Raw genomic sequence first — 26257 nt, forward strand, 5'->3', positions numbered from 1 at the left:
GCCAAGATAGTTTCTGCAGCAGCAGCAACTGCTCCATACAACTCCCTTATTGGTCCCCTGCCCAGTCAGAAACAACTGGTCTGGTTTAAACTGCCCATTGGTAAACCATAAGGCCCCACTGCCCCCCAACCAACTGCCCCCCACGTCTCCCAAAGCAACTCCAACTTCTTGCACCTGCAAAACCGAAGCTCCTCATTGAGAAGAGGCGCTGGATTCAATAAAGAGGAAGGTCCACTTCCAATTCCATACAAAAGGCTTCTCCTCATTTTCAGATATGTTAGCACAACTTTCTGAACCAGGCAATTAAGACCAGGAGTCCTGGATAGAAGAGGTTTGCAGAGTATTTGAAAATGGGTACAAAAGATAAACAGGAGCTACTCCAAGGGAGTCGTCTCTTTTCCTCATTAGACTCTAACCATCAATTATTTGATGTATCAGTCACTACTGATAGTGGAACCCCTGTAACATACTGTACTTTTTAAGTTTCCGCTGCCAGATGGAAAAAGGATTCCCTCTGCAAACTTCAACTGCCTTCAACTTCCCTCATCCCTTTAAGTCCAAATGTCTGCTTAGGTAAAGTGAAGACACAAGCTAATGTTTTGGGTAGAAAACAAGAAAGCTTCAATTGCATTGCAAGTTTCTTTTCTCAACAAGTAATGTAAAGAACTACTTCAAGAAACACTACTGGCGTATGTGTTTACTGGGATGCACCTTTCCCTTTCTACTTCCCCAGAGACACTCGGGCACCACTTCTCTTCGTTACTTGTAGGGGACACGGCTAGTGTTTTTCCCAGAAATATTTCCCACCAGAGCCCACTTAAATGTTGGGATGTAGCATCACTAAGTGGGGGGAAAAGCATGAAGGCTTCAGGCCTTGTTCTAGCCACACCACTCTATATGAACGTCAGAAAACAAAACTTGAAATTCTACCATTTTCCCTTTCCCTTTTCATCCATTCAACTATTACAACTCCCTCATTCATTCTCACAATGAAAGCCGCTTAAAACCCTGGGATCTATTCTGTTGGCAGAGCAAACGGATCTAAACTGGGGCAGATTTCCTAGCAGAAGGTAAATTGGTGCCACCATTTTTACACCACCTCCCTTGCCCTACTCCAGCAAATGATAAGACAAGGTGGGAAGAGCTAGATTTGGAGCTGTATGTGGATTCCACTGGGAATTGCAAATTCAAAATTTTCCTCAATTTTGAGGATGTAGGTTATTCACGTGAGCAGATGGTTTTGTTGTTACTCAGTTTTAGCCCCAAATACGGTCAGTTGAAGCTATTACTCTTCCCTACGCTATTTGTGTACTGCAGTGGGGAGGCTCCAAAACGATCCAATATCCACAGCAGAGACAATATTCCTTCCAGGTTTCCATTCACTCTCTGCCTTAGCATCAAAAACTCCTAGAATTCGAGCCATGGTCCAATGGCTATCGCTACCACCAGGGCTGAGAGTCACATGAATATCCACTTTATTTTTTTTTTCAGCTTCACTGAGGTATAACTGACAAATTAAATTGTAAGATATTTAAAGTGTACATTGTGATGATCTCATATATGTATACATTGTGAAAGGATTCCTGAATATCTGCTTTATTCTACTGTAAGTGTATGGGAAATGCTTTCTCTTAGGACAGTGGAGACAAAAATGGAGTTTTTCAGAACAAATGTTTATTTAAAGAATTAAGGGAAAACAAAAACATTAAAGCATAGGAATACATTGACTGATACAAGTTGTCTCGTTTGGTCTGAAATCCTGAAAAAGTTACTCCAACTACTTACCTGAGGTAGATTTAGGTTGGCACTGTTTCAAGAGAACCTCCATCCATCCCAGAAGTTACCTTCTAGTTTTGGTTACAGGCTCCCAAGTGGTCCTCTCCAACCTCAGGTTATGCTAGATGAATAATACCAACACCTTTTTCCCCACTGTTAAAAGCCCTCAGACCTGTTCCATACCCCCAAAGTTCTCTGAGGGATGGTCCATTCTTAATTTATTTAGAGACTAGAGACAATTACCAGTAAGATTAGTTGAAAGAAGGGTCAAGTCATTGCCCTGCCAATGATACCAACTCTGTCTCCTCCTCTGAGTTCTAATGACTAATAAGTAGCCATGAGGACTAATTTTCATCACCACTATGCCATACACCCAATACTATTTTAGTATTACAACCGTCAAACATACATGAGTGAAAGGCATGATTTTTACCAAAGAGAAACAAATACATCTTGTATGTTTTATCACATGGGCTAACTTTCCATGGTATAAGAGCTATTTATGAAAATTACTAAAACACATCAGATCAAATAAACATCCAGGATCTGTTTTCTAAAAGAAAGAAGGAAAAAACACCCTAGAATCAGATTCCTTATTATCACTATGAGCTATATCCACTGACCCTAAGATTATCAAGCTCATCAATGAGTCATTAGGATCAAAGCTTAGAGCCATACGCAAGGTAGCAGCTGCCTACCTCCATGAGTTCAAATGCCAGCACTATGAAGTTCAGGGATTTGCTAAGACAAACCAGAGGACTCAGACCGGCAACAAAATATTTATTCACCAGTCTAGAATCCCAGATACTGCAGGAATCTTAAGTATTTATATGCAATGTCTTTTAATCTGAGGGAAGAAAAGAACCTCAGAAGTGTCCATTTATAGATCCCTGGATTAATTATAGTATTTCTGGAGAATGTTAAAGATAATCATAATTATCCTGTTAAGCTGGAGATAAGTGCTTACCCTTAAACCTCTGATGAATCTGCCAACTACTTTTCCCTTCCAGTATTTAGAAACCTACTTTCCAAGCCAAATGTATACTTTATATTGTGATGACTGCTATCCTTTCCCTGGGAATAAAAGTATCCTCTTTCCTTGGCAGAACTGAAATAAATGATAGACATCATTATGGGGCTTCATTTGCTATAACAGCAGGTCAATGGAGTGAAAACACCAGCTTTGGAGTCAGGATACTCAAAATCAAAAAGTCTAGCTCCTCCATTAATAATGCATCATGTTGTTTTACTCTGTACCTACTCAGGCTTAAACCTTTCTTTCGGTCTACCCTTAACCACTGTGCAAGGAGCTGATGAGTATATCTTATCACTGAAAGAGACGTGATAAATAAAATCATAAAAATATGAATACTAGCAACATCTTAACTATTATCCTGGAATTTGCATTTCTGAGTTGAAAAGAAATGAATCTCTAAAGCTGAAATTTCAAATATCAGTGATTATCTGAAGATATTTTAGTGAAATGAAACTTTTGAGGGTATGCCTCAGCTCACACTTAAGTAAAAAGCTGAGTACTCTGCCTCTTTATGAGGCTGGCCCTCTAAAGGGGAAACTTTTGATCTAGGATAACTACTCCTTAGTTGCTTAGTTCTTTTCACTACCAGCAAAAGGTTCCCATGCTACTATCAACACACTAGTCCCCATTCTAGACAAGAAAAAAAAAATCAAAAGAGGCAAAGTCAATATACTCCTTTCCCCCAACAGTAACACATGCCACACCTTCTATTACAAGGTTGCAGTCCTTTCCTTTATTGTATTTCCAAATTTTAAAAAGTAAAAGTAAAGCACTCATTAAGTGGTTCAGATAAAAGAAAAGCATCTTTACCTGAGTTACCCATCAGGCCTACTCTGACCTGCTCTAGCTCCTCCCAGAACAAGCTTCTGGGTATCTAAAAAATTGTTTACATATATTGACTCCGTTAAAAGTCATCTCTACCATATGGGCCAACTAACTATGAGAAAAGTTCTTCTCATACCTATTATATGTACACAGTCCACAATTAGATCTCTCACTAGAGCAAAATTCTCTTCAAAGTAGGTTCTTTGGGGCCCAATAAGGTAGAAGTTTTTAGCAAGGCTTTTCAGACTCAAGGTATTAATGGGGTTTTTCACTTCTGTGAGTTCCCTGGTGTACCACAAGAGCTGATCATTGACAGAAGCTTTTCTCATTCAGAGACTTTGAAAGGTCTTTCCTCAGATTGGGTTATTCTGGTACAAACCCAAGAAGGCTCTCCAACTAATGTTTTTGCCACATTCAAGATAAATAAACAAATTTTCACCAGTATGGCTTCTGTGATGGGTAAGAAAGTCATAGTTTTGTTAGAAGCTTTTTTCACACTTGCTGGAGTTTCTCCCCATTGTGGGCTTTCTGGCATCCAATGTGATGTGCATGTGTCTGAAGCAAGGTTGACACTGAGAGCATTTAAAAAGTTCCTCCAATGGGAATTCTCTCAGAATGAGGAGTGGTGAGCATTGCTAGAAAGCTCTTGACACTCACTGCATTTGCAAGGTTTCCCACCTGTATGAATCCTCTTGTGGGTGATCAGATATGAGCTCGGACTAAAGGTTTTCCAAAACTCAGGGCATTGTAAGGTTTCTCATTGGAGTAACTGATAAGGTGTTCTGTTAGAGCAGCTCTACGGGTACTCCACTTCTCAACTTCCTACCATTGCAGATTTTCTGGTCCCCACTGAAGTCTGAGCTCTGAGGAAAGTCTAAGATTTGCCTAGAGTTCTTCATCTCAATGAGTTCTCTGACATGCAAATGCACTTTTTATGGTATTGTAACTTCTTGTCTGATCAAGACATTTGTGAGGCTTCCGATGCATGGGGAGGACTGAGCTCAAGACCTTTCTCACCCATGTTACAAATATATGGTTTTTCACCAATGTGGATTGTCTGATGTTGAAGGAGGGCTGAGCTCTGGTGGAAGCTCTTATCACATACACTATATTTATAATGCAGTTCCTCTGTTTGAGTTCTCATTTTCTGTTGGGCAACAAAGTCCATGCCTAGGAGGAAGCCACTCTCACAAGTAGACCACTGATGTGGTTTCTCCTCCATGTGAATTCTTTGATGCACAATAAGGTCTGAACTACAGTTGAAACTTTTCTCATATTCAAGGCATTTAAAAGTGTGAGTGTGAGTTGCCTGGTGCCTGATTAGGTTGGCACTCCGAGTAAAACTTCTCATACATTCCAAGCATTTATACGGCTTTTCACCTGTGTGGACTCTCTGGTGCACAATAAGGTCTGATTTCTGGCCAAAGCATTTCTCACAGGCACCACACTTATAGGGCTTCTCCCCAGTATGAACTCTTTTATGAACAATGAAGGCTGAACGGTGTCGGTAACTTTTCTCACACTTATTACATTTGTAGGGCCTTTCACCAGTATGAGTTCTCTGGTGGCTAATAAGATCGGATTTCCCACTAAAAGCTTTTTCACACTCCAGACACTTAAATGGTTTCTCACCTGTGTGAGTTCTTCGGTGTCTTATGAGGTTGGTACTTCGACTGAAGCATTTATCACACTCACTACATAGATATGGTTTCTCGCCCGTATGGCTTCGCTGGTGGACAAGCAGATCAGAGCTCTGACCAAAATTCTTGCCACAAATATCACAGGTATAGAATTTTTTACCTGCATGTGTTCTCTGGTGTCCTGAAAGGGCTAAGTGGTGCCAAAAGCTCTTCTCGCATTTGCTGCATTTATAAGGTTTCTCATAATTGTGGATCCTCTGGTGTGAAATAAGATCTGAGCTTTGGATGAAGGTTTTCTCACACATATCACATCTATAAGGTTTCTCCCCAGTGTGGGTTCTCTCACACATAATAAGAGCTAAGTTTTCACACAAGTTTTGCTCACGTTCAAGGCACTGGTATATCTGATCATCTATTTGAGTGATCTCATGCACACGAATAAAAATCGTTTTACCCTTCTGAGGGCATACATGATATATTTTCCTTTTCTGAGTTCTCTGATTATATCTCTCTTCTGAAGTGTACATTTTCTATGGCTCTCTCCTAGGGAGTTTTCCACTGGTCTTCTTGACCCATCATTTTCTTCACAGTCATTTTCTTGATAAGAACTTGAAAGATACATCTGTTTCCAGCCGTTCAGTCATGAGCAGTTGGTCTCTACAAGTTTCCAGCATCATATACACTAATTCCTTAATTGGTATTTCCAACCCTGTGAGACAAAGGAGAAATATTATATTCCTATGACTAAGAAAAGAATGCTCAAAATTAAAATCACTGCAGAAAAGACAGAAATCTGCGTCAGAATCCATAAGTGCTCTAGGTTTTGCAGAGGCTGAAATCAGTTTTCCTCTTTGCTAACATAAAACTCATCAGCACAACAATGGGGAAAGTACCAGGAAGAACTGTTTCTTTTATGACCTTGGGTCATCTCAAAACCAGGGTTGTTGTTCTTCCCTTTGCTTCAGCTGAGTAATCAAGACAAGTCTAATAATTAGTATGCCTGCTCATGAAGAAAACAAACCAAAAGGGACTGTGAGTATCTATGCAGCCTTTTCTGTAAAAGAGTTCGAAAGGAAATGGTTAATGATCATTCGAATTCCCAGTGCACAGAGGGAGAAGAAAGGCTCATATGACTCTAGCATCCTAGCTGTGTGATGATAGGCAAGTTACTTAACCACTCTCTACCTAGTTTCTTCTTCTGTAAAGTGGATTAATAATAGAAATTACCTCACATGGTTGAGTTGAATAAGTTAATCACTATACATCTCATGGTAAGAAATCTGTGTTAGCTCTTATAAACACTGTTGTTATGATAAAGGAGCCTACAAGTCTGCTTTGATATGAGCACAAACCTTGTTCAAAAAGAAAAATCCTGACTGACTAAAGATAAAAACCTAGGCATCAAACCTAATTTTATGCCAGTCTTTTTCTCTGTACAGTGAAGAGATCCAGAACAGTTTTTCTCCTATTTAGAGGGATGCACACATATTAAAATACCTAAGGATGGAGCATCTTAAAGAAGTAAGTCCTTACACACAGAAAGATCACAGTTATATAATTCTCCTTTATAACACTGCTGAAAAGGGCCCTCTGATGAGGCTCCAAATGCTCCACTCCTCCTGGGTAAAGGATACAGCCACATCTTCAAATGACTAAGAGATTAAACAGAGAGAGAGAAAGGAGAGAGACATCGAGGTCTTTCTACTCAAAACCTATTTTGCCTAAAGCAGTACCACTAGATGAGTTCAAGATGTCACGGCCAACAGGAAATACAGAAATATAGACTAATGCTAACAAAAAACGTTGGGCTGATTTGAGAGAGAAGTACAGAGGGAATTATAAGCCATTACATTTATCAACTGCCAACAATATACTAAAGAAGAAACATGAGAAACAAAAGTGGCAAAAATACCATTTTCCATATCCTTCACACTTACTCTTCAATGAGCATTTCACGTTTAACCCTGTCCTCACGTTAAAAATCCTCTGTCATCTAAGAAATAAAAGCTGATGACCTTGCTTCCTATTTCCCTGTGAAATTTAAGCCAAAAAAACAAAACACACACACACACTCAAAACGAAAACATAGAAAACCATTTCTACATGCTCCCACCACATCAACCTACTTCTTGCAAGTCTGGTCACATACTCCATCTTTCCTTGTTACCACAGATGACAAACTGCCTCTTCTCAATCTAAGGACAACCTGTCCCTTAGTGTACTGGATTCCACTCCCTTTCTCCACAAGAACATAACTCCAGCAATTCTATCCTCTCTCTCCTGCATTATCAATTTGTTCTTTTTTATTGGATCATACTAATTAGCAAACTGCTACCTCTCTCCTAAAACAAAAGCACAACCAACAAGAGAACTTCTCTCAACCACCTCACCCTTGAGCTACTATCTCACTTCTCTGTTCCTCTTTACAGCAAAATGTCTCAAAAAAATCAATCTGCTCATTGTCACCGATTCTTGTCTTCCAAGGTTTCTGGAACATACTCCAATCAAACACTTACCATCATGACTCCAGCAAACTGCTCCTATTAGAAACTTACAAGCCACCAAGAAACCTGACTCCTAGTTACCATGTTGCTGCCTCTCCCTGGCTGAAGTGCTCTTCCTGAAGATCTTCAAGGCTCCCTCCCTCACCTCATTCAAATCTTTGCTAAATTGTCATACTCTCAGTGAGGCCATGTCTGACCATCCTATTTTAAATTGCGACACACTTCTATCCCAGCTCACTCACACATACAGCACTCCTCTTCTCCTTTCCTGTTTTATTTTTCTTTATAGAAGGTAAACTCCTAAAGGATGGAAATTTTTGTTCATTTCATTCGGTGCTGTGTCCCCAGCACTTAGGACAGTGCCTGGGACAGAGTAGGCAGTCAAAACTAGAACAGAAGTTCTTATTTGGCATCTGTGGCCTCCTAAATAACCTATGAAAGCTTTGAAATTGACTGCAAAGTGTTATTTGGTATATGTACGTTTTTCTGGGGAGAGAGTCCGCAGTTTATCAACTGTGATGTGTAGGACTGGAGCCTACATATTCACATGAAATGAAAACAGCATTGGAGCTCACTGAATATAGCACACTAGTACGTGTAATGAACCAGAACTCAAAACAAAACAGCTATACAAGAAGAATAGGAAATGGACACCTGAACTCAGAGGAAACATGAGTCAAAAGGATCTAGAAGACGTGGCACTAAAATGGATGAATTTCTACTTCTTCAATTTGCTTATCACTTTTCCCACTTTCATTTAATAATCTGCACACTTTCCATGTGTAAGACACAGAGACAGTCCCTGTAATAAAAAAAAGTTATTTATAAATATAAACAGAGATCCCATAGTTTCAAATGTCAACTCAAAAATGTTCTAAAATTTAGTTGTAGGGGATAGGAGAAAATTGAATGAGCAATAAGTAGTGTAGCTTCTTTAGAGTCGAGACATACAGATCAGCAAGAAATGTAGCATTGAAACTAACCAGGGACAGAAAGGGAGAAAAATGTGATGCAAGGCTAAGAGTAGTGAAGTCAAATAAACTTTGAGAAAGGGAAGGAGGTAAGCTAAACAAATAAGAGAGCATGTTTTTATGTTAAATACAATGATGTAAATACAAGATTTCAAATATTCTATCATGTCACCATGACCTACTGAACTGTTCTAGAAATTATATTTTTTTGGTCCAAATTACACCTTTCAAGTGACTCTCATACTATCATAGAAGAACTCCTTACACTCCAACACCATTTCTCTCTGCTCATTTGATAATGGGTATCCTAGGAAATAAGTATACAAGGGTTCATCAAATGAACCCTTGCTACCCAATAAAATATCTTAAAAATCAGCATGTTTTCATTCCTATGTAGAGAATGAATACTATTCTATGTATTTACCAAGAGTTCACCTTGTTGATTCATGTAAGTGGGCCTCAGAGTTCCAAGGGATTGCCTGCAATGGCAGGTATCTGTAGAAAACACAGCTTTAACTAACCATGAACCATGAGCCTCTTCAGAAACGGTGATCAAGAAAACCACTAATAACAATACACAATGTATTCAGCACCAGAGTATACTGTGACTTTGTTGCTACCACAATCAACCTTCAAAGCCTAAAGTGTCACCAAGAACATCACTCCTATTTTTTCATACAGTAGCGTTTAGCCTAGTATCTGCTCTTGCCTTACGTCAAAGGATGTCAGCAAAAGACCTACACTGGAGCTGAACTCCAGATCTATTCCACTCATCACCTGCCTCCTATCAGTTCATGGCAAATCCATCCTTTTATTTCCTTAGGCCAAAACCTTGGCATCACCCTGCACTCTTCTCTCTCACATTCCACAATCAAACCATCACCAAATTCACTGGCTCCATTTTCAAAATCAAAATCCAACCACTTTTGCTGCTACCACCTCAGTCCTAACCACTCTCATTTCTCATTTGAATTATTGTAATAACTTTCTGACTGGTTTCCACCTGTTACGGGCTAAACTGGGTGCCCCCCCCAATTCATATAATGAAGCTCTAATCCCCATTACCTCAGAATGTGATTGTATTTGGAGATATGGCCTTTAAAAAGCAAAGTTAAAATGAAGACTTAGAGTGGGCCCTAATCCAATCTGACTGATATCCTTACAAGAGGAGATTATGACACACAGAGACACTACGAAAGTATGTGCACAGAGAGATGACCGTATGAGGACACAGATAGAAGGTAGTCATCTGCAAGCCAAGGAGAGACAGCTCAGAAGAAACCAAACCTGACACTTTGCTCTTGGACTTCTAGCTTTGAGAACTGTGAGAAAATAAATTTGCCGTTTAAGCCACCCGGTCTGTGGTATGTTGTCATGGTAGCCCTAGTCAACTAATATACCATCCTTCTACCACTACCCTCCCCACATTCTAATTCTCAATGCTGTGGCCAGTGAAATCCTGTTACAACGGCAGCCAGATCATGTTCTTCTTCTGTTCCCTTCAATGGCTTTCTCTTCATTCGGTCCTCACAATAGCCCAAGAGGCCAACATGAGCTGCCCTGCCAACCTCTACCACTGCCTCTCTGACGTCCTCTCTTACTCTTCTTCTCTGCATATTCCAATCCTGCCACAAAGGCTTCTGAGCTGTTCCTCATCCAGACACAACCCCCTTGGGGCCTTTGCCCTTCCTTTCTTGTGTTTATAGCCTTCTCCTTCTAGGCATGTGCACAATTCTCTCTTAATTCCTTTGATTATTTTCTCAGATACTTCTACTATTTTTCTCAGGGGGGCATTTCCTCACCACCCTATTTAAAACTATGAACTGCCCCTATGCCCCAGCATTCCCTAACCCCCTTTTCTGCTTTATTTTTTTCCACCACACTTATCACCTCAAACATACTACATAATTCACTTATTTTTTATTGTCTATTGCTAGAAAATGGCGAGGATATTTGTCTGTTTTGTTTACTGCTCTTTGCTTAGTATGCAGGGCAGTGCCAGGCACACAGTTGGTGCTTAATGAACATCTGCTGAGTGCATGAATGAATCCTGATTGAAATTCTACTTGTGTCCTTATCTGATAAAGGAAAAAGGACCGAATGCCACAAGGGATGGGAGCTACTCTGATGAGATGCAGTCTAGGAGAGAGAAGGTACATTTCAAAAGACTGAAGAAACTGTAGCTTATCTAGAATCTAGATGGAAGAAAAACAGCATTTACTTCCTGGTCCTAAGAATTTGATTTCTCAAGGAAGATGACATTCTATAAAACACAGGACAAGAAAAGGATAAAAAATCATAAATGAGAAGATTTAGCACTAGATCATTTCACTCAAAGAACTTGAAAATGGGTAAACCTTGCCTCCTTAAAACGAGTAGATGGGTTGTCTTATACAATCCCTTAACTTCAATTCTGAAGAGAATAATCATAGTCCTCAGCCAACCTATATGATTTGTTGGAGAAAAAAGATGATAATCTAAACCATCCAAACAATCTACCTTGTATCCTATGCTTCTTTGGGATCATAACATTGAAGGAAAGGGCCCCTAACACTAAACTTCAGTGGTATACTGAAACACTAAGACATCACCTTCCCTGCAGGAACTCAGGCCACCCTCATCTAAAGGACAACAGGGACGACACAGTATACTTGAGACTATAACAAAACCATCACCTTACTATCAGCACTGAAGGCATGCAATCATCACAACTTTGGTTATTCAAAATTTACAACAGCCTACATGGACTTTTATTTCAGTCATAAACAATTCAGGAGGCAGTCAATTATGGGCAGAAAAAGTTAGAGAGCCCAGAATTGTCCTTTGATTTCTTCCCTCAGCAGCTTTAACCTGCCTTATTCCAGATGACTGAGACTTTCATTCCCTCAAGAACCTTTCTGCTACTGAGGATCAGAAGCAAAAACGGAACTACTCAGATCTAGACAACACATGGGACATACAGCTGAGGCTCTCTATGACACTTAGTCCACAGCTGCCAGTATTAAGATGTTCATGGTTTCATGGTTCTAGTTCCAGGTAAGATGGAGTAAACACATGCCACCCTTGTTCTCCCACTGAATACAATATGAAATCTGGACAGAATGGACAGCCCACCTACTTGAGGACTCTGAAAAGTTAAAAGCATGCAGATCAAGGAAGACCAAAATTTAAAGCACAACCTAACTAGCAGTGAGTTTACTATTTTTTTGGCTGCTTCAGTATCCCTTGGCCTGAACTCAATGCAGGCTGAAACACAGAAGTCTGGAAAACTATAAAACATAATTTGACTGGGATGTTTCAGCAAACTTATGTGCTTCCATGCCACGATTTAAAATTGACTATTCAGTGGACAGGAAACTGACTTAAATATGGAAAAAGAAAGAACAAAATATACCTGGAAGAAGAAATAATGGTAAGAAAACAAAGTTAGAGAGAAGATAATGGTGGCTGCAGAAATCCAAACCTCCCAACACATCCTTTAAAAGCAATAAGAACAAGGGAAAAAACAAATGCACTACACAAAACCCACATCCTCACCAAGTCCTATCTAGCTAGCTCTCATAATCTAGCTGCAAGTTATCAATGAGAGCAAGGGCAACCTGGGAATGTGGGGTGAAGGCAGGAGGACAGCTAGCAGTTGGTAAAATCAATCTAAAATTCACTGCTGGAAAGGGAAACCCCACTGTAAGTACAAAAAAACTTAAAAGATTTCTGATCAGAATAGCACACAGGGAAGAGACTTAGTGTGCACACAGGGCTTGAAGAGGCAGTCCTGGAAAGTCAATTCTTTAGGAAGAAAGAGACTAAAAAGGAAGGCAGAGGACCGTTTTGGACCGCACGGTGAAGGAGAAAAGGAATAAGGAGAAATTTAAGGTCTTTCAAGATGAAGGAAAATTTTTAAAATGTACCATCTATCTCCAATCTCCTAAAAACGCCTTCTAGTTTAAAAAAAAATTAGCACAATAGCAAAAGTGGTAAAGTGCAGCTGAATTAGCAAGCTTGTTAAACATTTTATGTTCCAATAAAGTAGAAATAATTCAACTAAAAATTTGGAGGAGAAGAAAGAGGGGAAGAACAAAGTAAAATAACCTCACTGATTATTGCGTGAATGGCAGGCAGGAGTTAAAGAACACTATTAAAAACTGGGAAACCAGATGATTAAAGGCTAAATAAGATAATGGGACTAAATGCATTAAAAAATCTAAATATAAGGCTAGCCATTATAACAAAAATCAAACATTCTAAAAAAATTTAATGAAAGAGCAATGAAAACACATTATGTAGAAAAAAACAAGACAAATATAATGTAAATAATATGAGAGTGTTGAGATCAAACATATCAATTATTTTAACTAATGTGAATGAATTTTTACTCACCTATTAAAAGACATTTTTACTGCGACTCACAAAGCGAGACCAAACTACATGCTAAACACAAGAGGCACTTAGAGTGATTGAGAAAGGCTAAAAATACAGGGATGGAAAAATGGCAAATGGAAACGAAAGTAGAGCTCGTATTCCAGTTATCAGGCAAAGTAAAGTTCAAGCCAAAAAGCATTAAATATGATAAAGGACACTTTTTAATTTTGAAAGCCATAATTACAATAAAGCTTATAATAGCTATGATTATCTGTGTACCAAATTACACAGCAGTCACCTTTATAAAGCAAAAATTATAATAGATAGCAAGAAATATAGATAAAAACATTAATAATGACAAAACAACATATTACCTTCAGTAAAAGGACTTACAATGAGGACCAAAATTAAGTAATGATGCAGAAAGCCTAAATAATCTAATTAGTAAGTAAATGTTATGGATATCTATTGATCCTTACACCCTAAATAATAGGGAATAAACTTTCTCCTCAAGCACACATGAATCAGGCACAAAAATCTGTCATATATTAGGTCATAAAGAAAGCATCACTAAATTCCATAAAGCGACGTAAGCAAAACTCTGCAGTAAGACTAGAAATTTATAAAAATATCAAATTAACAAACACCCCTCCCACATGGGGAAAAAATAAACAGTTCAAACAACTTTTCAGTGAATGGGGAAACGAAAAATTAACAGAATTTCTAAATATTGATAACTGAAAGTATTACATATTAAAATCTATCGAATAAATTTAAAACAGTGATCAAAGGAATATTTATAGTCAAATACTTTTTTATGAATAAAAAAATGAACAAACTAAATTCCGATCAAAAAGCTAAGAAAAAAGTAAATCAAAAGAAATAAGAAAAAATAAACATAAAAGTGGAAATCAATGCACTAAAGAGAAAAACAATAAACCTAATTATAAGTCAAAATACTACCTATCTTGAAAACCTTAAAGAGACAGATAAACTACTGGCTAACTTAATGTAGAAAAAAGGAAGAAAGCACACATTTACAAAATCAGAAAAGATAAGGAATAAACACCAAAACAGAAAAGCCCACATACACATAGACCACTCTGCAGACTTGTACACAGATAACCTATGAAATAGACTGTTTCCTTGGGAAACACAATTTACCAAAGTCGACCTCATTAGAGGCAGAAAGATTTAAAACAACAATATGCACAAAATAAATAGAGAAAGTTAATAACGAACTATCTCACAAAAAAGCACTAGGCCCTAGATTGTTTCATAAATGAATTCTAAAAAACTTACACAGACCGAATAAACTCAATGCTTCATAAATGTTTCCTAGAGCACTAAAAATGAAGAAAAACTAATTCTTTTGTGAAAAAAGTTTAACATTGATAACTAAACCAGATGAAGAGAGTATAAAAAAATTTTATAGGGGCCAGCCCAGTGGCGTTCAGCGGTTACGTTTGCATGTTCTGCTTCACCGGTTCGGATCCCGGGTGAGGACATGGCACTGCTTGTCAAGCTATGCTGTGGTAGGCGTCCCACATATAAGTAGAGGAAGATGGGCATGGATGTTAGCTCAGGGCCAGTCTTCCTCAGCAAAAAAAGGAGGACTGGTGACAGCTAGGGCTAATCTTCCTCAAAAAATTAAATAAATAAACAAACAAACAAACAAAACTTTACAGCCCAATATCAGTATCAATGTGAAAACTACTAACAAATATCCAACACCATATCAGAAAGTAATATTCAAGTAATGCAAGATTGGTTCAATATTAGGAAATACATTAACATAATACTGCATCTATGGAGAAAAATCATATGATGATCTCCATGGATGCTGAAAGAACTCACAGCAAAAATCAACATCCATTCCTGATGAAAATACTCAAGAAAGTAGGAATTAGTGGATATTCTTTTTAACATGATAAAATATACATTCCTTAATCCTACAGCCAGTACCTAAGTGAGAAAAACTAGAGTCATTTCCACTAAGATCAGGAACAAGTCAAGAATTACCACTATCTCGTCTCTTATTAAACACTGACCTGGAAGTATTAGCTAATGCAATTGAAAAGGAGAAATCAATTAGAGGTATAATAATTGAAAAGAGGTAAAATTATCTGTTTGGAGATATATAAAAGTATAACTAGAAAATCCTAGAGAGAACCAATGCTAAAACTTAAATAATAAAGGAATTCAGTAAGGTAGGAGGATATGAAATTCACACACAGAAATGAATAGGCTTTTTCTATACACAAATAACCAATTAGAGTGTACAATGATAGAGATACTCCTTTTACAAGAACAAAAAATATAAGATACTTAGAAATAAATTAAATAATAATTATTTAAAATGAAGAAAAGGAAAAAGTTCAAACACTGCTGAAAGATCCAAAAGTATACTTGAACAAATGGAAGGATGTCTTTTGTTCTTAGACAGAATGACTCAGTATCATAACGATGTCAGTTCCTCCTAAGAAGATTCATGAATTACTGTACTCGAAATTGAAACAGATTCTTCATGGAACGAGACCAGAAGTCAGCAAACTATGGCCCACAAGCCAATTCTGGCCTGCAGATTGTTATTATAAAGTTTCACTGAAACAAGGTCACACTTATTCACTAATGTATTCCATGGTTTCTTTCATATAAGTCGGAGTTGAATAGCTGTAACAGAGAGCATATGACCGCCAAAGCCTAAAATATATACTTTCCGGCCCTATACAGAAAATCCAACAATGCCTGAGCTGTAGTTATTATTCAAGTTCACTTGGAAAAACCAAGACGCAAGCATAGCCTGTAAACAACGAAAAGCAAGATTGAGGGGTGGGTGACTAACCCTATGAGACATTAAAATATACTATAAAACCTCTAATATTAAAATAATGCAGTTCTGGTACATGAATACATAAAAATACAAGTGGAATACAGTGGGAAATCCAGAAACAGACACAAGTATATATAGAAATTTAGTGTACGCTAAAGATGACACCTCAAATCGCCAGGGGAAAAAACGGACTTTTTAATAAATGATGTAGAATATCAGGGTAGTAATATGAAAACTGATAGAATTTGATTTATACCCAACACCAAATGCCAAAATCAACTCCAAATCGATTAGGGATCTGAATTTACAAACTGAAACCATACACGTACTGGAAGAAAACACAGGTGAACTCTGCTCTAACTACAGTGTACAGAAAGGTTTCCTGCCTATGACACAAGACTGATCATTTAATTAAAAATAAAAACATTTTGCATGTAAAAAAAAAAAAACAACAAAGTCAAAAGTCAATGGACAAACTGAGAGAAAATATTTGTAACACATATTTGAGACAAAGGAATAATATACCTGTTATATAAAGATCTCTTAAAAATTGAGGTAAACGGGCTGGCCCGGTGGCGCAGTGGTTAAGTTCGCACATTCTGCTTCAGCAGCCCAGGGTTCACTGGTTTGGATCCTGGGTGCGGACATGGCACCACTTGGCGAGCCATGCTGTGGTAGGTGTCCCACATATAAAGTAGAGGAAGATGGGTATGATGTTAGCTCAGGGCCAGGCTTCCTCAGCAAAAAGAGGAGGACTGGCAGTAGTTAGCTCAGGGCCAATCTTCCTCAAAAATACAAAAAAGAAAGAATGAACCCTATAGTAGTTTATGGACTTTGGATGATAACGATGTCTCAGCATAGGCTCCTTGATTGTAACAAATGTACCACTCTGATGCAGGATGTTGAAAGTTAAGGAGGCTGGAGGAAGGGTAGTAGGGGGTATACAGCAACTCTCTGTACTCTCTGCTCAATTTTGCTGTAAACCTAAAAGTACTCTAAAAAAATCTATTAAAAAAATGAAATCATAAAAAAATGTACATGAAATATTGTTTCTCACCAATCAAAATACATTAAAAAGTATGACAACACATTTTGCTGTCAAGGTTGTAGGCAATGCTGGAGGGAGGGAATGGAAACTGGCACAAGCCTTCTGGAGGGGTATTTGGCAATATCTAATAAAACCAGATATGCATTTACATCTGACTCAGCAATCCCATTTCTAGAAACTGACTCTAAAGATACACCTCCAACAATATGAAGACACACATGCATAAAGTTATTCACTGTAGCAATGTTTGTAATTTGAAAACATTTAAAACAACTTAAATGCTCATATATAGGAAAACAGCTGAAGAAAGTTGGTATATCCACATATGATGGAGTACTACGCAGCTGTAAAAGAGAACAAAGAAAATCTTTATGAATTGATGTGGAGTGATTTCCAGGATAAATTACAAATTTTAAAAAGCAACGGTATAAAAAAAATGTCCTACATTTTGTGTAAGAATGAAGTAGAACTAAAAACTATACATGTATCTATTCATTTGGCCAAAAAGAAATTCAGAAAAGATAAAGAAGAAACTATTGAGTTTGGTTATTATCACAAGGTAGGTGAAAATGGGATCAAAATGACAGGAAAATGGAATTGGCGGAGGGTGGAGGCAGAGACAGTCACAATTCTCTGAGTATACATTTTTGTAACACACATATTTACTTGTACATTTTTTTTTTTGAGGAAGATTAGCCCCGAGCTAACATCTGCTGCCAACCCTCCTCTTTTTGCTGAGGAAGCCTGGCCCTGAGCCAACATCCATGCCCATCTTCCTCTACTTTATATGTGGGTCGCCTGCCACAGCATGGCGTGCCAAGCAGTGTGCCATGTCTGCACCCGGAATCCGAACCGGCAAACCCCAGTGCAAACTTAACCGCTGCGCCACCAGGCCGGTCCCCAGTTTTACCTTTAGAGCTGCTATATTTCATGTATTCTATAAACTAACTAACTAAACAGACAAAATGGGGGAGGAAAACACTAAAATGGAATACAAAGAAAAACAAATGAGTCTGTGTTTCAAAACAATAACACAACCACTCAGAAGGGGAAAAAAATAACTCAAATAACTCTTTAACACACTATTAGGACTACACAAACTCAAGCTAAAAATAAAAAGTACTAGGAACAATTACTGAACTTTAATGGTGGTAAAGATACACTACTTAACGTATATCCTAGGACTGAACAATTAAGTAAACATAGTATGGGTAATGGCACCCAGATTCCTCACTGTCAGAGAAGGGAGTTACAAATATAGCAGAGGGAAAGGACAGACGGAACTCAGTACTGTTTAACTGGAATTAGAAGTATCAGTATGAGGTCAAGGTTTTAAATTATATATAGAAAAAACAGAAATGGTGTACATGTGAAGGTGTGTGTTTATTTTTTTCTAGTAATGTCTGCTGAGATGTCACAGAAACAATGATTTCCTGATAGTAATGAGCAGACCAAGCACTCAGTCTTGGTTTCCAAACACCCTTCTCCACTGAAAGGAATCAGGGTCCTTGGAGAAACGGCTGATTCCAGGGACTACAAACAAGATGAGGCTGGAAGATCTTGTTGTGCAAGAAAATAAGGAAGTGCCCCCAAAGTGGTGACAATAGGCCAAACGAACCCAGGAGCCAGGCTGAAGGGGCTACCACTGAACAAATCTGGAAGAAATAGAACATCAAAATAAATGATAGTAATAAGCCAGTAACACAACAAGACTCCAGGAAATCCATACTCATTTTAAAAAAAGTGAATAAAGAGGAAGAAGGGAAAGTTTTTTCTTAACTGAAAAAGCCAACAATTAAATGTAGAAGAAATGAAAGAATTTAAAAAATCACCATGTCCAATCGAAAGAAGAGTATTAATTGCTTCAGGCAAAAATCTAGAGGGTAAAAAGTTTTGTGAGAATCAGGATATTTACACAATCTGAAAATATCTACCCAGTAGATATTGAAGAAATACAAAGACGAACAGAGTAACTTCACAGTATAGAAACCCGGAACACATCACCATAACCAAGTGATCAAAGTGAACCACACCAGTAACAAGACATCTAATTTGCCTCCTAAAATGATGCAAAGACAAGAAGAAAACATCACTTCTGTGCTATCTTCCCAAAAATGTATACCCTGAATCTAATCATAAGGAAACGTCAGACAAACCCAAATTGAGGGAAATTCTACTTAATAAGTGGCCTAAACTCTTTTTTAAAGAAAATGTCAAGGTCATGAAAGACAAAGTCTGAGGATATGTTTGACAATAAAGAAGACATGACAAGTAAATGAAATGAGTGATGGTGGATTAGATCTTGGACAACACAAAAGCTTTTTTTTGCTTTTCTTAAAAAAGACATTAGTGGAACAATTGGCTAAATTTGAATAAAGTCTGGAAATTAGATAACAGTATTATATACATGTTAATTTCTTGAGTTTGATAATTGTAACAGTAATGTAAGAGAACAGCCTTGTTTTTAGGAATAAACTATTGGTGTTTAGGACACGCTTTCTCAAATAGAGTTCTGAAAATGATTTGAGTAATTATTTTTTCAATTCTCCCAAGGATGACATGTAGTTAGTAGCATTGTACATGCACGGGAGAGACGTTAATTCACTATACACCTTAGGACTTTAGGGCTTAATTCTCCCATAGTTTAAGAAGAGATATTATGTATATAACTTACTCTCAAAAGGTTCAGAAAAAAAATGCACATATACGTGTGTGTGTGTATAAAGAGACAAGTAAACAGAATCATAAAGCAAACACAATGCTAACATTTAGGGAATACAGGTGAAGAGTATATAGGCAATCTTGTACTATTTGCAACTTTTTTGAAAGTCTGAAATTATTTCAAAATTAAAAGGTATTTTACTTTGGGGGCTGGCTTGGTGGTGTAGGGGTTAAGTCTGCACACTCCACTTTGGTGACCCGGAGTTTGCAGGTTCAGATCCCGGGCGCAGACCTATGCACCACTTATCAAGCCATGCTGTGGTGGTGTCCCACATACAAAGTGGAGGAGGATTGGCACAGACGTTAGCTCAGTGACAATCTTCCTCACCAAAAAAAAAAAAGGTATTTTACTTTGTTTTTTAAAGAACATGGCAGCTGAGAGTTAGTATATTGCACTAGTTTAAACTGAATGTTTAAGCACTAAAATCAGATTTTGGTTCAAATTGCCACTCTGCTCCTTTGTAGCTGTGAGAATTTGGGAAGTTGACTTCCTTCAGCTTCACTTTCCCCTTTGATAAAATAGGTAAGATATTATTACATGCCTCAAGGAGTTGTTATGAGAACTGCGACACTGTTAGTAAAAGACTCTACTCAAACGCTGGGTTTCAACAGATGCTCCATAAATGGTAAGTAGGTTCTACTACTTTCGTAATTCCAACTGTGCATGCACAAAACCCCTAACATTTATTGAGTCCATTCTCTATACTTGCCTCTTGTGGAAAGCCTTGTTCAAAATACATTTAAAATAATTAAATAAATAATAAATAATAACATAACTCAGCCAGTTAATGGTTTATAAGAAGATCTTGAAAAACCAGAAAAATATTTACAGGGAATTACGAGGAAAAGGAAGAATTCAGAATCACAACTAAGTAAAGATATGCAGGCATACAGACAAATAGCTAGTATAAGATAGTGGGCTTATGGGAGTTTTGTCTTTTAAAACATGTATTACTGTTAAGATCAAAAGGAGAAAAGAACGGAAATAAAGGATTCTGAGCTTGGTCATAGCCCAGCAAATGAATCAGAGTATTCCCTAAAGCTATCAGCCCAAGGATTCATATTTTCCTTAAATATCCAATAAACTGTGGGGCATCAAGAAGAAAAAAATTTTAAAATACGGAAATCATTTTCTTATTCATATCTAAGTCTTTTAGATGTCAGTACCTAGAAAAGAAAACAGTCTGGCTGTCAAAACTTAAGGTACACCAAGACACTTTCCTAGTTCAAAACACTGTAATTGTTTCCTATTACACTCAGAATAAAACCCAAAGTTTTCACTGCTCTACATAACGTTGCACATCCAGCTGTCTTCAGCTTCACAAGCCTCCTCAGAACCTTTGCAAGTTCCTTCTGCCTAGAATGCTCTTCCCCCAGGTGGCTTGCTGTTTTATTTAAGTCTCTGACTGACAATTACTTCCTCAAGAAGAGACACTTTCTATTTTATCTAAAACAGCTGCCTCCCCTTACCCTGCTTTATTTCTCTCTACAGCACTCATCGTCGTCTGTGTAGTCTATATTTTACATTCGTTCATTTGTTTCTCTCTCCTACTAGAATATAACTTACATTAGGGTCAGGATTCAGCCTTTTGTTCACTGCAATATCCCTAGCATCTAGAATACATTTGTTGAATGAATAAAAAACATAAAGGAATAAATACTAGAGCGCAAAAAGGGCCATCATCATCCTTAGAGCCCCAGTAGAATGTTAACAGGCTAGGCTAGTAGCTCTGGCTGATCCATTTGGCAGATTCAAATAAATCCTTCAAGTCTTAGCTTCAGGGTACCTCCCCTAAGAGGTTTCTCTTACTTCATCCTAGAAAAATCTGGTTCTGTCTTCCATGTCTAAGGTTAGAGTGCAGAGAATAAGCAGACAGGCAATAAAAGTCCAAGCAGACAGGATGAATATAGAACTTCAAAGCTCAAGGTTATCCTTACAGTTAAAAGACACATGGGACAAGCAGACAAAGTCAATAAAGCATTATCTAAAAAAATACATAATGCTTACTGTATCAGGCCTTAGGTATGGATTATCTCATTTATTTTCCATTGATTACATGGATTGCCTCACTTAATCTTCCCAAGAACTCTGTAAAGTACGTATTAATACCAATGTTTGCACCTTACAGATAGAAAACCATACGCTTAGGGCAGTTAAATAATTACCCAAGAACTCACAGCTAATAAGTAGCAAGGCCATGATTTAAATCTCCACCCTCTGACTCCAGAGTCAGCATAAGCATTGGGCATACTGTCTTTTTTGGGCTGCGAATCAATCAAGAAGCAATTCCTACAAGCCTACTGCGAATATGTATGTTGGAAAGGAGTAGAAGCTACACTTAAATGGGTAGGATAGGACCAAATTTTATCACTCTGCTATCTGAAGAGCTAACAAAGGAACATTCGCTTTTTCCAGGTATCTTCCGACATTCCTCTTTGGCCTCCCCCAGTGCTCCTCTCCAACCCCCTCCAAAGTCCACCACATTTATACAGAAACAAACAGCCTGGTATCCCACTTACCGTAACAACAAAGACTCAAAACTGTCTTCCTTTGGGTCCACAAGGTCTCTAGTCCATAATATTCATAACATTCAATTCTTCCTTCTCCTAGAGGAAAAACCAATAATATAGAAATTTACAATTTTTGTGAAGTTTATAACTTTTCTGGAGCTGGACACCTAAATATTAGTCCCATTTACTCCCCAGTCTGGTCAGCATCCTTCAACCATATCTTACCTCTTCCCACCGTTGCTTACATTTTGTTTCTCCTGCCAGAAGTACCTGCCACTGGAGCAATCAGTTCCTTCCCAAGAAGCTCTAGACAGAATATCAAGAATCCTTCTGGGTGATGACTAACTTTAACTTCATAATAAAGCCCTGAGTCCTGTTTTCTTTGTTTTAATTTTTATCCTTCTGCTAATTGTTTTTTGTTTGTTATTATTTCAACTTCTAAGGTCAAGGAGCCCATTCTTCTAACACTCTAAACCCCAAGATGTAGTTGATAGGCGTATACAATAAAAAGTTATATATAATGGAGGTTTCCCAAAATGGTTATCGAATAATTACACAAACCATATCCCTCTGCACATAGATACGACTGCAACGTAACTAATCTCTGCATTAAAGTGCAGGGGGGACTCCATTCAACGTCCTTGGGTTTTCTTTCCCAATATGAAAGACCTAGATCGCTTAGAAAAGTGCCTGGCAGTGTTTACTACTATTGGAACGACGATATGAAGCCCTCTTCTTCCAACTTTTCATTGACCGCCTTTCAGTCTGCCGTCAGCGGGTCTCAGACCCCAATCGGTCGCGAGGAACAGAGGCTGCTCCTACCAAGCTGAGGCCGCGGGGGTCTCCAGTCCCGCCGCGCCCCTCCCCGCGTCCCCGGTCCCGCAGGCCAGGCCCCTCCCAGGCCCGGCGGCCGTGCTTACCCCGGCAGCCCCCGGCGCCGCCCCTCCGCCAGGGACGGCACTTCCGGTTACTCTCTGGACACTCGGATTTGGGTTTCCTGGCGGCCGCAGGCTCCACGGCGCTGGACCTGAGGGCCTACCTTCGGGAAAAGAAGGAAAGCAAACCTGGGGAGCCAAGGAGAGCCAGGAGCAGCTCCCTTTGCGCACTTCGGCGAGGGGAGTCGGGCCCAGGCCGTCCAGCGGGTGCTTTAAGGCCCGATAGGGCCGGCTACGCGAGCCCTTTCAGCCTGGCTGGGAAGCGGCCGGCGCAGCCCCGCCCCCGCGAGTCACATGACCACCCCCGCTTAGCGACTAGGGCGCTCCAGTACCCCCCCCCCCGCGTCTGGGCCAATAGAGGCCGAGTCTCTAGAACGGGGCGGGGCCCTGGGGCGCCTGCGCTCCGGGGCCCTTGGCGTTTCGGGGCGCAGCCGGCGAAGGCATAGAGGGCCTTTCGGCCGCTACGGAGGGCGCTGGGTTAAGGGAACCCTCCACTGCGGCTTGTCTAAGAAGAAACTGCTCAGTTCGTATTGCAGTTTCCTTCTCTTTTCTTTCCTTGAGGCTGTTGAAAGGGGACTCGAGCCAGGAGTAGCGTCACAGAGATGGATGCTAGCGACCCTGAGGAAGACGCCCCGAAGGATCTGGAAGAGATGGAGGATCCCAAAGCACAGCGGAAGCGCTCAGTCACCGAAGATGTGGCCAGCGAGATGGATGAAAAAGGGGGTAGTGGTGGCGTTGCGTGGGTGGAGACAACTGCAGCGAAGGATGGGACTACTCTGACAGGAGGGGGTTCTCCAGGCCTTTCTAATTATGTCTCTGGCCTGGAATCAACCAAGAGTAATCACCTATGTTTAGGGTGGAGCAGAAATGCGATTTCCTTCAGAGTGAAATAGGTATATTTATGTTTTCCCTGCTCAATCGTTCAATGAAAAAAAGTTTTTTTTAAAAGCCTTCAGATGTTAAAGGGGAAGAATAAGTACGAGGAATGTGGAGGACTAAAGGCTGGGCAGCGTGACCAAGGACTTGCCCCATGAGCAAAGTACTGGGGTTAGGGAGCAGTGAGAGCGTCATCAGGATCTTAACAAGTCACGTGTTCGAGGTTAACTAATCATGTTCCTAATTCTGGAGTTCTTCCCCACAGCAGCTGCAGCTTCGTTTCATGTTTGCTTTTAATGAAAACTTCTAAGTAAGGTCAAAATGTTCTATCCAGAATCTTAATATTTTAAATAATTTTTAATTACTTTTGAGTACGTGATATGTTCCAGACACTGTTCTAATCGCTTTGCGTGTATTATCTCATTAACCTGTAATAAGAATTCTATGAGATGTGTTATTATTTTTATCTTAGGAGAAAACTGATGCCCAGAGACATTAAATAACTTGCCCAAGTAACTGGTGAAGCTGAAATATGAATGGTCTGATATCAGAGCGTGTGCGTGCAATCACTATTTATATGGCCACTAGTGGTGAGTGTATTGTGGAAAAATACTGGAATAAAGATGAAGTGAACTGGGTTCTGATCCTTGCACTGCACATAAGAAAGTCCCAGTAAGCATTGAACTCTTTCAGTCTTTTCTCTCAAGAGACATTGGCCCAAGCATAGTGCTCATTTTATTCATTATTTCATTCACTTGCCGAGTGCTTATTGAGCACTTCCAATTCACCTGAGGCTTTGCTGGGTATTAGGAAATTAAAGGCTGGTGAAAACTCAGTCCTTTTCCTCTAATGGCTCACAGCTAGCATGGAGACAGCAGGTGTCATAAGTGGTGTGATAGAGGTAAAGTTACATAAGGTAGTCTGGAAGGATAGAGAAGGAGCACTTAGTTAAGACTTTGAGAAGGGATCAGAAATTACTCCCATTAGGAGGTGGGGCATGAGATGAGTCTTGAAGGAATAAAAGCAAAGAATTGAAGATGGGACAGGAATGAAAGATGGGAAAAGTCAGAGATATTTGAAAGTGATTTCAATTAATGGACTTTATCCTTTGGGAAATGGGAAGCCATTCATGGAATAGCTCAATTATCTCCAAATTTAATATCTTTAGAAAGATGATTTTATTTTAGTTTTAAGTAAAGAGAAAAGCAAAATTGGAAGGCTGGAGACAAGGATAAAGAATAAGAAGGAGCAGCCAGTAAATGATGAGGAAAACAAATAAAAATGAATCACAGTAATCAAGGGAGGAGACTTTCAATTAGAAGGTTTTTGACAGCAATGTGGAATATTAGAGATAAGATGAGATAAGCACCAAGGAATATCAGATAATGTTAACATGATAATTACTGTGTTCTAGGCACTGTTATAAGCACTTTATATGTATTAACTCACTTAACCATCCAACAACCCTGTGTGCTTTAATCCTCAAAAAAAAAAGCCGTGTTAAAGATGAGGAAAAGGAGGTCGAATAATTTGGGCAAGATCATAAAACTGATAAGAGGCAGAATGGGGATTTAAACCCTGGCAGTCCAGCTTGATCTATACTTGTTACCACCATACTCTACTGCCTCTCTGAAGACGAGCTGTGGAGTTTAAGAATCAAGATTTTCATCTTTAGTGGGAGCAGCCTCTATGTAGGGTGGTATAAAGGGAAGAAGGGGCACAGGCAGTATCATCTATTGTTTTCAGAAACTTGGCTATAAAGATGAACAAGCAGAGAACACAGGACTCAGACAGGAAGCAGGGCCTAGGAATTCAGGGTGGGAGACATCTGAATATGCTGCCAAAAGAAAAAGTCAATAGAGAAGAGGATTCAGGAAAGGAGTATTTGATATAGGGAGGCCACTCGAGATAGGAGAGGCTGGGGTGTGCAATACTGGAGAAGAATTAGTCTCGAACGAGAGAGGAATCTCAGATCAGAGGAAGGTAAATATATCTGTATTGTTTTGGTCTTGTTCAGAAACCGTTACTTTTAAAATATGGAGGGAGTAATCCAACTAGCCTTAGGTACCATATTTATCATCCCTCCAATCTGTTCTATTAGTCATTCACCAGAACCTTGATTCAGAGAAGTCATATTCTCACAAAAAAGAGAAAAATCTGTCTGATCCAATCCAAAGATAATAACAAATAACATATTTTTAAAAAAACAAGTGCTTCAACAA

The 26257-nt window shown here is 39.0% G+C and overlaps 1 protein-coding gene across 2 annotated transcripts; it reads right to left on the bottom strand.

The window, feature by feature from the left end:
* Nucleotides 1–1652: 1652 nt before the first annotated feature.
* Nucleotides 1653–26257, bottom strand: ZNF322 (zinc finger protein 322). Of its 2 annotated transcripts, XM_070585232.1 has the most exons (4): nt 23047–23113; nt 22450–22530; nt 22234–22320; nt 1653–5986 (listed from the first exon to the last, which is right to left on the bottom strand). In XM_070585232.1, the coding sequence occupies exon 4, from the start codon at nt 5802–5804 to the stop codon at nt 4596–4598; it is 1209 nt and encodes a 402-aa protein (XP_070441333.1). In that variant the 5' UTR covers nt 5805–5986; nt 22234–22320; nt 22450–22530; nt 23047–23113; the 3' UTR covers nt 1653–4595. The 2 variants fall into 2 exon arrangements, with proteins under 2 accessions (XP_070441333.1, XP_008541644.1); XM_008543422.2 differs by lacking the exons at nt 22450–22530; nt 23047–23113 and adding an exon at nt 23145–26257.

The sequence above is a fragment of the Equus przewalskii genome, chromosome 19 (genome assembly GCF_037783145.1).
Source record: "Equus przewalskii isolate Varuska chromosome 19, EquPr2, whole genome shotgun sequence".
Classification (NCBI taxonomy): Eukaryota; Metazoa; Chordata; class Mammalia; order Perissodactyla; family Equidae; genus Equus; species Equus przewalskii.

What these genes read in the sequence shown, in the direction of transcription:
- ZNF322 (XM_008543422.2), bottom strand. Translation starts at nt 5,804, where the DNA reads ATGTACACTTCAGAAGAGAGATATAATCAGAGAACTCAGAAAAGGAAA.